Below are 13359 nucleotides of genomic sequence, written 5' to 3'. Positions count from 1 at the left end.
CAACACCATGAACTCAGGGGTTACCATGTAACCTACATTTCCATTCTCTGGAATTCATGTCACAAAATACAACAGCCTCTATTTCTTCGTTTTGGAACCTTTCCTCTTGATGACAGAAAACATGACTTGGGAATGCAGGAGAAGACTTAAGTGAACTTTGGCTTTGGGGTAATACTGACTTTTTTGGAAGAAGTTTTCTGGAACAATCCATTATGGAACAATCCTTTGGGGGCAACTGTTGTGATGCTTCACCAATAAAAACATCAGTTATGCTTCAGATAATGTCAGTCCTGGAAGGTATGACCATATTTTTACAGAGCAATTCCACTCTGTAAAAATTGTACCCTGAAACTCCATGTGTAGAGTGTCTTATTAATTTCAGATCAAAATAAATGCCAACCCCGTAAACTCAACCTGGAATATAAAGTTAAGAGGTCCTTTTTTCCTGGATACATGCATCATCAACAATAAAGACTGGCCATTTGGAATTTAGCTAATAATTCTGTTGATGGTAACTGAGCCAGAATAAAATCCAGCTCATTCTCTCCCAGGTGGACTGGGTCTATAAAGCTCACTGGGGTAAAAAGTAGTAAAAGTCTATTTTATTTGGCATGACTCAATATTCCGTAGATATGACTGTGATACATGGATAGCAGGTGTCATTTTATGGAGTGATGGGACTCACCCCACAGTTACAATTAGAGCTAGTTGTTCATCATAACCCAAACATTCATACCAGCCTCCCCTCAAACCCAGCAGGTTAGCTGAGAGGCCAAGGCAATTTTTTGAAGTGAAAATCTGAAGGGAAAAGGTGTTCCAGAATTACGACACTTTAAACATGGTGCTAATTACAATTCCAAGCCACTAACTATAGAGCCTGCCCAGTATTTATGCTTTTATCCCCCCAATATCCCTGTGAAGTAGAGAAATATTTGCAGATTTCCCACCTTCCCGGTGAAAATTGAGGCACAAAGAGATTGAGCAACTTGTGAGGTCACACAGAGAGTCTGTGGCAAAGCCAGAGATTGATCCTAGATCCCCTGAACCCAAGTCCAGTGCCTGATCCAGAAGTCCATTCTGATTACACCACAGGCTGATGTGGCTCTCTGATATTCAAACACTGAAAATAAGATTTTTTTTTTAATGTTACTTAACTGCAACTAGCTTCTCTTTTGGGGCCCTGATCCACCTCTCACACTGGTTTTTACACTGTTATAACTCCATTTAAGTCAATGGAGTTACTTCTGATTTACCCCCACGTAGCTAAGAGCAGAATCAGGTCCTTTGCTTTTAAGCAACAACACTGTGTAGCAGTGTGTCCATTTGCCACAAGTCTTAGCAATAACAAGCCCTGATTCCAGTAGGGTTCTGGCAGCAGCAGTGTTTCTCGACAGTGGGAAATGTGTGAACTTTCTAAGTTAAAACTACATGTCATGCCTCAGTTATGTTCCCTTTTACACCCTTCAGCTGTTTTTCTCAAATGGTGGCTTAATGCACTAGTATATCCATTTGCTGACCCTCAGCAGCCAATATTCACATGTTCTGATCTCAGTGCTAGCTGCCAGCTGGGAATTCTCTCTGCAAACTCTTCAATGCTTTTTGTTTGTCATGAACTAATCTACTCCCCAAAATAACATTACGATTTGTTTTGAGGAGGTGGTGATAAGTGAAGGCGAAAGAGGCAGTTACTTATCTAGATGAGTAACTGTGCTAAGACAGTTCAACTAAGCATAAAAGTACGGGCTCAAACACTTGTATGCAGAGCTCCCCAAAAAACCCATGAGATCCCGGGAAGCATTCATAGAACCATGTCTCCGCACCTCCATCCAATTTTGTTTTTAACCCATATATAAATAATTTATTGGAGTAGCAGAAGAAATGGTCCTTTGTAATCATGTAAATTATTCTGAATTTGTGCGTGTATTTCCATATACCAAATCAATGTCATGTTACACCGAAAATGCTATTAAATGCTGTTTGAGTGTTTGGTTCTATAGGATCCGTTTGATAGTAACTTGCATTTTCAGTAAAAGTCCATCAGAAAAACTATGGGTCAGATTCTCAGCAGGTGTAAATCCCAAAGCTTTATAAATGATACGGTTGAATTGTGAAGTGTTTAAGAATCTGGAATTGCCAAAGTTAAGGCTGGAGAGCGTATGCATTCCTTACTTACATTGGTCCCAGTTCAGGACCTTAACTCTGCTCTTTAGTGACATCATGCAATAACCATATGATTACAGCTAAGGATTTTAGTGATAAGTCCCAAATTAGATTGATTTTTGAAGCAAATTAGATTTTTTTTGCTTTCCTTCCCCACCCCACTCCACTCATTGTTTCACCACAAGGCAGAGTAAAGGCTGTTTGAGTGCTCCAATTCTGCATTTCCATACCATACCATATTTTTATTATGGTAAGGTTAGCCTGAAATCTGAATTTCCTAGGTTTATAAGGCTTGTTTGTGGGGTTAACTGCAACATTCCTGTAATGTGTTTTACCCTAAATGATTGATATATGTACTCACAAACCTAACTTCAGATTAACATTGTTTTTGTCTACGAATTTCCTTGTTTTGTTTTTTTAATTACAATTTTCATACATTAAACCGTAAATAGGAAACAAAAGAGAATGTTGCCTTACGATATTTCTAATGACATGAAGATGTGTAATATCAACCTTAAAACATCATATTTATTTATTTATTTATTTATTTATTTTAAGCCTTTTGTAGCCAGATTCACCAGTGTGCTTTGGCTGCTTTACACCTCCCTGGAGCAGCACAAATCAGCCAGAGCATACTTACCAGTACAGATGGGTTTACAGCTGCTTTGCCCTGCCACAGCTACACAACAAAATGGAGTACATTCCCCACTTTTCCCCTACATCCTGTCCCCCACATTCTCCTGCATCCCTCCCCCCAGCTTCCCCACTCCCTCCATATTCCCCTGGACACATATCCCAGTTTCTCCTTCCCATAGGCCCTTCATATTCCCCTGCACACACAGACATACACACCTATTTCCCACTTGCTCCTTCAACCCCTACATTCCTCTGCATGCACCTGTACACACATACAGAGTTTTTCCCACCTACCCTCCCTGTTGAACAGGTCTGGTGCAAAGGGTAGTTTTTGAAAAGCAATTTTGGGGAGGATACACTATTCTCCATAGATATGAAAGCATTTGAATCCCTACTTTCAGTGCAAAACTACACTCAACCTTAACTATGGAGCCGTAACTAGTGTCTATTCAGCATCTGGAGAGAGCCAAGTGCCATCAAGCAAAAATGGTGGAGAAATAATAAATAATCCTCTATTTAAAGTCAGCACTGAACAGGCTTTTCCAAGTGAAGGATTCATCTAAAATCCAGAAATTTCCATCAGGGTGACCTTTGATATAGTTAAAAATGACTGTCCTGATTAAAAAAATGAAAAAAGTATGTGGTACGTGTCAAGTCATGAGTATTAAGCATCCAGGTTTCTGCTTCAGTGCTGCATGGAAAACTCAGAGCTTTAAAACTCAACCAGGTGCTCACACAGCTCTAATGCAGGAGCCCTGAAAACACCCCATGGAGTCAAGGAATTCTTGAATCTCTCTAGAGGGACTGGTAAAAAAAAATAAAAATCCTAAGAATATGACAATTCTCCAAAATGCTCCTGTATTTGTTTAGCTTGTCATTGAGCTGGTTTGCTTTTCGGTTTATTTAGCAACCAACAAGAGTCTGTGCAGGTTTTACACCAAGGCAAGAACATGTAGGGTCATGACTATAGGAGTTGAGTGACTGCTATATGAATATTCACACCATGCAGGCCTGATCAGCAGTCTGTCATCATGTACTTTGCTATCTAACCTCAACACCTGCCTTAAGGACCTCTCAAAGGGTCCTTCTCTGAAAACAGTCTACCTCCAGATACTCAGATCTGTAGGTGAGAGCACTTCAGCTGACCTCAGCTGTTACAATGCTGCAGAGGGAGAGACGTGGTCCCTCTTATAACTAGGACTCAGCCAGGCAGGGCTTTAAGGATCATGATGAATTGTGCCTAGAATCAAATAGAGGCAGGGCAGCCGTTGAAGCACTGGTGTAATATGCACTTTGGCTAATGCTACTAAGCAAGCTGGCTGTCACATGCTGAATGAGCTGTAGCTTCCAAATGGCTTTCATGGGTAGCCCCACAGAGAAAGCACTGCATCGTTAATCCAATGTAGAGCTCACAAAAAGGCTTAGCTAACTGTGGCCAACTTCAGAGAGAAACTCTTGCAACCATTGCATCAAACTGATGGAAAAAGGCACTGAGAGCTAACGAAGCACTGCAGAAACAAGCAAGGGTTTGGAAGCGCCCCCTAACTCAGCCTCACAAAACTGCACTCACCCACTCACTGAGAGGGGGGAAGGAAATTGTTTTGGATGGGCAAATAAAATACCATTCTTGTTTCTACTATCATCATGGTGGCAAAGGGTGAGAGGCCAGTCCTCCTGTTCTCACTGCCAAGACACATCCTGGAGGTAATGCCAGGGGTACAGGGCATGAAGCATTCCGTCCTTATTTACCCAGGCGTCAGGATGGATGTGCTTGTGGCCCACGACCAATCAGCCTCTCACCTGCTGCATCCTCAGCGAATCCAGCTCCCGCTCCAGCCGTGTGCGCAATCGCCGTTCCATCTGCTCCCGTTTCTCACATGCTGCCTGGAGCTGGGTCAGAGCCTGCTGCAGCTTCTCCACTTTCTCAACATAGGCCTGCTTCTTACGCAACTGGGGGCAGAGCGCAAGCGGAGGGCACAGTGTCATTAACAGAAGAGCAGAAGCCAAACAAATATGACATGAATGTTTATGTCTATGAATTAGGCTGTGATATGATCTCATAAATCACTGGCATGTGCATGTTGCATATAAATGTGGCTTTCACTGAACCTAAATTTCACAGGGAGAAAATTCTGGGTAGCAAAGGGCTCTTTAATCTAGTGGAGAACGGCATGACAAGAACCAGTGGCTGGAAGCTGAAGCCAGACAAATTCAAATTAGAATTTAGCCACACATCTTTAGCAGTGAGGTAATTAATCACCTGGATGAAGTACGAAGGGAAAAGGCGGATTCTCCCTCTCTTGATGTTTTCAAATCAAGCTCTATGTTTTAGCCAAACACAAGTTATCAGGCTCAATAAGGGGATAACTTGGTGAAATTTAATTGGCCTGTGATATACAGGAGTTCAGACTAGATGATCTAATGGTCCCTTCTAGCCTTCAACTCTATGATTCTAGAAATAAATCTTAACCCTGTATATCTGCATGATCCAGTCTCCGATGATGGGAAAGGCATCTGCAGACCCTTAGCTGAAGATATACATCTGTTGGACGGTTTCCAAATGTTTTCTTGTCTACCAAGGGCTAGGTCATACAGATGAATATGGGTGACTGTTAGTATCAGCTAAAGCCATTCTTACTTCTAATGCATGCACTGAGTGATTTATAGGCCCAGTGTTACATGAGGATTCTGCAACCTAGCATTTTATGGCCTGAGATTAATCCTGACTTGCTCAAGTAGCATACCCTAACAGGAGTTTGTGGGAGTGGACTGCAGACTTTCTCTGTGACCTTTTAGGCATGCAAGTGGATGCAGATATTAGGTGCATCATAGCTGCTATCTGAGCCATTATTCTTGCAGCCTCCCACTGTGCTACAGAAGTGGTAATTGCAGGACAACAAGGTAAAATGATATTAATCTATGACGGGAATTAACATGCCTTAGAACCTTTGGGGAAGAGTTCAGATATGCCACAGACTGCCCAAGGCACATGTCAGTGAGAAGGGCATCAAAGCCTTCTGTGAAAACTGATCCTAGGGAAGCAACTAGGACAAAAAATGGGCCTGATCCTGGGGTATAGTGAAGTCAATTGGAGTTGGAATTACTCAGCACCTCTCAGGATCAGTCCCAGTGTAATCCAAAATGCAAATTGTTTCTATCAAGAGTGACTAAAATACAGTTCTCTTTCCCATGGAGCTTGGATGCTAACCCTAAACTTGCATGCATATCACTTTGACTGCTGCAGACAGATTCAAGACTTCACCCTGCAGGCTGCAATGCCTCTCTCTGGTGAGATATTGTGTTCTTGTTCTTCCATCCCAACAATTTAATTGTTTAATCCCCTTCAAAACATATCTGCTGTGTTGTACAGAAAAAATCAATTAGCATAAAGCAAGGCTGCAAGTCCAAACCAATTAAAAACATTTCTAGCCTTACCGAAAAGTTCACTCGGCCCAGGAGTTGGGGTTAGATAGTTTGGATTTTGTTAAATACTGACTTTACAGAGATCAGTGTGATTATTGCCACTTGATAGATATGAAACTGAGACAGAGAGTTTAATATGACTTTAGTCACAGTATGACAATATGAGGTTAATATGACTATCCAAAGTCACAGCTAATTCCTAGCATACACCGGATTCCTGGCTTCTAGTCTAGATACACAGACACTCCCACTCTTCCTCATTTATTTGTGCTCACGTGGCTTTGGTTCTTTGCACATTTTACAGTCCAGATAGGAGGTTGAAAGACTAATGTTTAACACAGTTATCATTAGAAGAGTGCTCTATAAAGAAACATGTCTGTATACATGTGAATAGGAAACAGTAGTTTTCCAGTTTCACAAATATTTTCAAGAGTTTAATATTTTTGCACCTCTCAGATCAGGACAAAAAGTCAAAATCTTAAACTTTTGCAAACTGGGAAACCAATTTTTTTCCCCGTTTCAAGTCAATTGAATTGTTTCAGTATGATAATTTCAACACATTTAATTTTGATTTTGACCTTCTTTTCAGAACTTTTTTTTGGTCTTATGCGCTTAAATTTCAAAGCAAAAAGTCCTCTCAAACTGGAACACTGGAATTATTCATTTTGAAAATGTCAAAGTGAAATGTTTCAACAATTCAAAACCTTTTTGGCTTTTTTGAGTCAGGAAATTCCTTGAACCTGATCCGGGTTTGCAAACGGTGTTAGTTTGGGTGAACTGGCATTTTTTGACCCCCCAAAAAAAGATTAACTAGAAAATTTCTGACCAGCTCTAGTCAATAATTAGTTAATAGATAATGTGCTCTTAGATGGCGCTCCAGAATATGCAGCTTTCTTCCTGGGTTTTGTAGGACCAATAACAGTTGTTATTATGGATTGCAAATGCTTTCCTGAATGTGGTCCTTTGCATGAAGCTCTTAGCAATTATAAAGCGGGGGCTCAGGTGTTTCAGCCAGAATAGGTGGAATTCTTTCAGCACAATGCTAGATCAAGCTATGTACCTTCCCACAGATTATACTGACAATGGAGTCTTATGCCTCAAAATTGTTCTCTGTGACCATAAAATACCCAAGTCAAAAATCAGAATGAAATTGATGGAGGTTTTTTTACAATACAGGTGCAAGACAAAACTTATTCTAAGCAGCCTTTCTAGACTCAGTAACAATGGGCCAGATTCTCATCTCCATTACACTGCTGTAAACAGCAGTTATTTCAATGGATTTACATTGATATGAATGAGATTAGAATCTGAACTAATGTCCAGAAGCAATCAGAAGATTAGATTCCCAAGGGGTGTGTGACTCTGTGAGAGTGGTATTGTGGGGTTCCATGTTCATGATCTCTGGCTTACTGATCAAAGGTGCTCAGTTTTCAAGCAAAAAGATGGTTTTACTAACTGCCGCCCTGCAAACTGAGCCTGGGATCAGAGAGTCAAGCTGGATTCTTTCTCCCTCATTCATCATCAGTAGCAATAAAGACACTCCAAGCCAAATTATCTCTCATTCATAACTGAGAAACCCTGTTGTCTGCAAAGGAAGTGCACTGATTTAACCAAATGCAAAATTTTGCTTTGTAATTGGAATTTAGGCTCCAGCCCTGCAAATGCTTAAGCATGCATGTAATTTTATTCACTATAGTAAAGGAATGCACTGAAGTGTTCACAGTATCAAGCCCTTTGTTAACAATTTTGTTGATTATACACAAAAATATAGCTCACTTGTCCATAAATAATAATGAATTATTATTATTGGGCAATTCTGACATCCTTACCCAGTCTGTAATTTCATAATCACCAGATGCACACAAATACCTTTAAAAATCAAAGTGAAAAATGTTTGCTAAACGGAACAGGAGAAATTTGGTGGGGAAATAATTGCTAGTCAGCTTAGAACTGAACTGTGTGTGAAGAAGCAAGAGCATAATAAGAATGATATGATTTTATGATCCAATAACTCATGACTTATTAGAGCAAGAAACATTTAATGGAACAATAGAAAAATTCATAGGATCAGTAAACTTATCCAGGTGCTGGTCCTGGCCCAGTGATCAGGAAAAAAGTTTCTCTCTTGGCTCAACCAGTATCTAGCCTTAGATTTATACATTTTAAGGTCAGAGGGACCATTATGTCAAGTATCAGGGGGTAGCCGTGTTAGTCTGTATCCACAAAAACAAGGAGTCCGGTGGCACCTTAAAGACTAACAGATTTATTTGAGCATAAGCTTTCATGGGTAAAAACCTCACTTCTTCAGAAGCTTATGCTCAAATAAATCTGTTAGACTTTAAGGTGCCACCAGACTCCTTCTTCTTTTTAAGGGACCATTATGATCATCTAGGCCAGTGGTCCCCAACCTTTCTTGTGGGAATAACATATTGCTATTATTAAAGGTTAGTAAAGGTAATTAGGCATCGCTGCGCTCAGTGTTGCAATGTCTAACTGATTTAGGAGCCTAAATCTCATTTTCAAGAAATATTTAAATCCCATTTGGATTCTGGCTCTTAAGTGCCTAAATCCCTTTTGAAAATAAGATTTGGGCTCCTTAATCAGTTAGGTGCGGCAGCGATGTTGCTGAGAGAAGCAATGGCTAAATATCTTTAAAAATATGGGCCAGACTGACTAAGTGACTTGCATAAGGTCACACAGGAACTCTGTGGCAGAGCAGTGAATTGTGCCTGGATCTCCCAAGTCCTAGCTAGCGCCCAAACCACTGGACAACCCTCCCTCTCACCAAGGTCTGATCTGCTCTGTATAGACATTCAAGGTCCCATAGCCTTTTTATCCTTATTCAGAATTTCCCTCATTACACTGTTCATAGATAAAACCAGAAAGGCCAATTATGATAATCTAGTCTGATCTCCTGCATAACACAGGCCATAAAATTTCACCAAGTGACTCCTGCATCAAGCTCATAAATTCTGATTGAGCTATAGCAGATCTTTTAGAAAGACATGCAATCTTGATTTAAAGACTTCAAATGATGGAGAAGCTAGAACCCCCGTAGGTAAACTGCTCCAATGGTTAATTACCTTCGCTGTTAAAAATGTACACCTTAATTCTAGTCTGAATTTGTCTAGTTTCATCTTCAGCTACTGGATACCGTTATGCTTTTGTCTGTCTGCTAGATCAAAGAACCCTCTTTTATCAGAAATGTTCTCCCTATGTAAGTACATCTACACCAGGGGTTCTCAAACTGGGCGTTGGGACCCCTCAGGGGGTCACAAGATTCAAACCCTGCTTTGCCTCCAGCATTTATAATGGTGTTAAATATATAAAAAGTGTTTTTAATTTATAAGGGGGGGTCACACTCAGGCTCCCTATGTGGAAGGGGTCACCAATACAAGTTTGAGAACCACTGATCTACACGATGATGTAAGTATTCTGATACTGTGGTTGAATCGCCTCTTAAACAACGCTTGGGTAATCTAAACAGATTAGTCTTCTTTAGTCTCATTGTAGGGCAGGTTTTCCAGACTTCATATCATTCTTGTAGTTCTTTTCAGAACCCTGCAAACTTTACCAGCAATGTTTTTATGTTCTCATCCAAATCATTGACAAAGATATTGAATAGCACTGGACCAAGAACAGATCCACTAGAAACATCCTCATTTGTGACTAATCCCCATGTACAATGACTTTTCGAGATCCATCAGTTAACCACTTTTTAATCCATTTAATAAGGGCTACATTGATTTTGTATAATGCTAATTTTTTAATCAGAATGTTGTGCAACACTTCGTCAAATGTCTTACACAAATCTGAATATATTATTTTAAACTCAACCAATCTCGTAATCTCATGAAATTATATCATGTTAGTTTGACAATCTCTGTTTTCCATATAATCATACTGATTTGCAATAATTATGAGACCATTCTTTAATTCTTTACTGATTGCACTCAATCAGTCTTTCCAAGATTTTGCCCATGACTGATGTCAAGCTAACCAGCCTATAGTTACCCATGTTAATCCTGTATAAATGCTGGGACATTAGCTTTTCTTCACCAGTATTCAAAGATTTGTTAAATATCAGAGTGCCTCAGCCATTTCTTTTAATACTCCTGAATGCAAGTTATCTGGTCCTGTTGTACTGAGTTCTGTGAATTGATCTGGCTGACTGTGGTGCACTCTGTGTGTGTGTGTGTTTGTATACACAGACACACACTATATGTATGCACTTTGGGATTCTTTGAGAAGAAATGGACTATACCCATATAAGATATTTTCTCATTAATTACACAAGTCCTAAATTAGTAGATAGGGTATTCTAAAGTCCTAACATCACGTTAGCCATCGGCTGGTGAAATTTGGTCAAGCTTTTGGTTATACAGAAAGCATCTGGGATTGTGGTTTCCTTTCAAATCCTGCCTGGCTCAGTGTTTTATAATTGTTTTCTGTTTGGAAGGGTCTGGGAAAGAGGGGGGCTGCCACCCTGGTGCTGGAAAGGGTTAAGAGGCTGGGCTGAATTACAGCTGTAAAATGAATACTAAATACAAGCAATCATTTGCAGCAAAGCAGAGGAAATGATGCCCTCATCTCACCTCCTCTTCCAGTTTGATGACCTTGGCCTGAGCATTGTTCAGTGCCTGGTCCAGGATTTCGATGTGTCTCCGCTGATCCTCACTGGCAGAGCGCACGGCTGCCAATTCCATTTCCAGCTTCTCCCTCTCCTTCAAGTGCTCTTTGTCTGGAAGAGAGACAAGAACAAGAGCAGCTCTATCAGAACAGCGCACAGACTCTGGGCCAAGTGCCAAAGGTAAGTTGGCACCATGTTAAAAAAACAAAACCTATGCAAAGCAACAGAGGGTTGGCCTACTCCAGCACAGTGCCTGAGATTCAACTGTGCAGTGGTGTGATGGGCAGAGAGTCTCATATGCCAGAACTCACTAGCTCACAGCCTGGCTTTACGTTACTGCTGATGTTAGAGGTAAATGACTGACCAGGTCCCTTTGAAATCACTGAATGGAAGATGCTACATACAGAAAGTGCAAAGGTGTCATATAGTAAATGCAAATTATACTGTATTCAATCCATGGCAAAACAAATGAGTGGATAGCTGAAGAGCCCCAGAGAGGGCTGCTGAATAAAGACTCTGGCCTGCCACTGGCGTGCCACAGCAGTTTCACAAAATGAATGGGCAAAGGTGACCAAGTTAAACAGGCGCAAGGCTTTCATTTTTCAAAAACTAGCCAAAAGAACAGAATCACTTCTCACTACATTGCCAGCACAAAGCTGCTTCTCTGCCTCTGCCGAGGGGTAAAAAGCAAAGACCTTTTACTTTCCAGTAAATAATCCAGACCTGCCCAAATAGGAGGTCAAGATGCACTAGCAGAAAGGATGTTAATGTGTCATTAGCCAGACAGGGGAGCTGATCAAAGTGCCTCACTGACCACAGCTCAGAATCCTCACCTTCGGGTTCACTAGAACCCTACTGAAATTGTGATTTTATTATTTAAAGGGAAAGGATGGTAATCTCCAGTAACTGGCATTCTCTTGCTCTATAGCCCCTGCATAGCCATAGGACCCACAACAGGGATTTCCAGAAGGAGTTCCAGGAAACAGAATTTAATCTTTAGTCCCAGTGGAGCTCTAGTTGATCCTCTAGTCCAGGATAACCTATGTGCCCTTCAGCCCTGCTGTGACTGCCAGCAAACTGGCTCTTCTCCTACTAGGTGACTGTTCATATGTCAGTAATGAGTGATCCCTTCCTTCACAACAAATGTACCAGAAACTACCCACACAAACAGCCCTGATGGCAGAGCACACACAGCAGTGTCAGACCTCTGTCATGGGTGTAATCCTCTCCTTTGCCAGATCTAATTTCACCATTAGAGCCAGCCGAAAATAGGGACATTTTCTGCCAAAATTTCATCCTCCTCTTTTTATTTTTAAACAAAATTTCAAATTTTCAAAATTAAAAATGACTTTAAAAAAATCAAATTTCACAACCAGCTATGCTCACCATCTTTCCTTTAGCCAGAAGGCAACAAGATCTAAGCAACAACTCATAGGCCCAGGTAGCATCTTTGTTGGCTAGCTGCCTATTGAGAGCATAATGTTAATTCATTACAGCCCAGACTCACCAAAGAAACCCTTCCTGTGAATGTAAGTGGAACTACCCGCACATAAAGTTCGCCATTGGATCATCTCTTACCTGAGGGAGAGCAGTTAATTTTTAAAGCTGTGTGGAAAAGAGAAGTTCTGTTTTACAAAGAATTTAAAAAGCAGGCTTCATTCTGAATCAGCATGAAAATCAATAATTTTGAAATTCTCTGCCAAGGAAATATGGAAAAAGTTCATCAATGTAACTTACAAATGTAGATTTTTTTGTTACATAACTGCACTCAAAAACAAAACAATGTAAAACTTTAGAGCCTACAGTCCACTCAGTCCTACTTCTTGTTCAGCCAATCACGCAAAGACAAACAAGTTTGTTTACATTTGCAGGAGATAATGCTGCCTGCTTCTTATTTACAATGTCACCTGAAAGTGAGAACAGGCGTTCGCATAGCACTTTTGTAGCCCGCATTGCAAGGTATTTACTTGCCAGATATGCTAAACATCCATATGCCCCTTCATGCTTCAGCCACTATTCCGGAGGAAATGCTTCCATGCTGATGATGTTCGTTAAAAAAATAGTGCGTTAATTAAATTTGTGACTGAACTGCTTGGGGGAGAATTGTATGTCCCCTGTTCTGTTTTACCGGCATTCTGCCAATATTTCATGTTATAGCAGTCTCGGATGATGACCCAGCACATTGTTTGATTTACGAACACTGTCACTGCAGATTTGACAAAACGCAAAGAAGGTACCAATGTGAGATTTCTAAAAATAGCTACAGCACTCGACCCAACATATTGTGTTCACCTATGCATCTGATAATTCTATTCTTTAGTACAGTTTCAACCAATTTACCTGGTAGTAATGTCTGGTTTACTGACCTGTAATTGCCAGGATCACCTCTAGAGGCTCTTTTAAAAATTGAGCATTATATTAGCTATCCTCCAGTCATCTGGTACAGAGGTTGATTAAAGTGATAGGTTACATACCAATTAATAGTTCTTCAGTTTCATATTTGAGTTCCT

The 13359-nt window shown here is 40.5% G+C and overlaps 1 protein-coding gene across 8 annotated transcripts in view; it reads right to left on the bottom strand.

Moving 5' to 3' along the window:
- AMOTL1 (angiomotin like 1) overlaps positions 1 to 13359 on the bottom strand; it is a 209641-nt gene that overhangs the window by 19336 nt on the left and 176946 nt on the right. For all 8 annotated transcript variants that reach the window (XM_073337507.1, XM_073337517.1, XM_073337523.1 and 5 more), the window contains 2 exons: positions 10815 to 10960; positions 4597 to 4746 (listed from right to left, as the gene is read on the bottom strand). In XM_073337507.1, the coding sequence (XP_073193608.1) occupies positions 4597 to 4746; positions 10815 to 10960 (296 nt within the window). The remainder of the gene's footprint in view (positions 1 to 4596; positions 4747 to 10814; positions 10961 to 13359) is intronic.

This window comes from Lepidochelys kempii, chromosome 1 (genome assembly GCF_965140265.1).
Source record: "Lepidochelys kempii isolate rLepKem1 chromosome 1, rLepKem1.hap2, whole genome shotgun sequence".
NCBI lineage: Eukaryota > Metazoa > Chordata > Testudines > Cheloniidae > Lepidochelys > Lepidochelys kempii.
The sequence above is the reverse complement of the archived record's forward strand: the minus strand, read 5'-3'. Positions and strand labels throughout refer to the sequence as shown.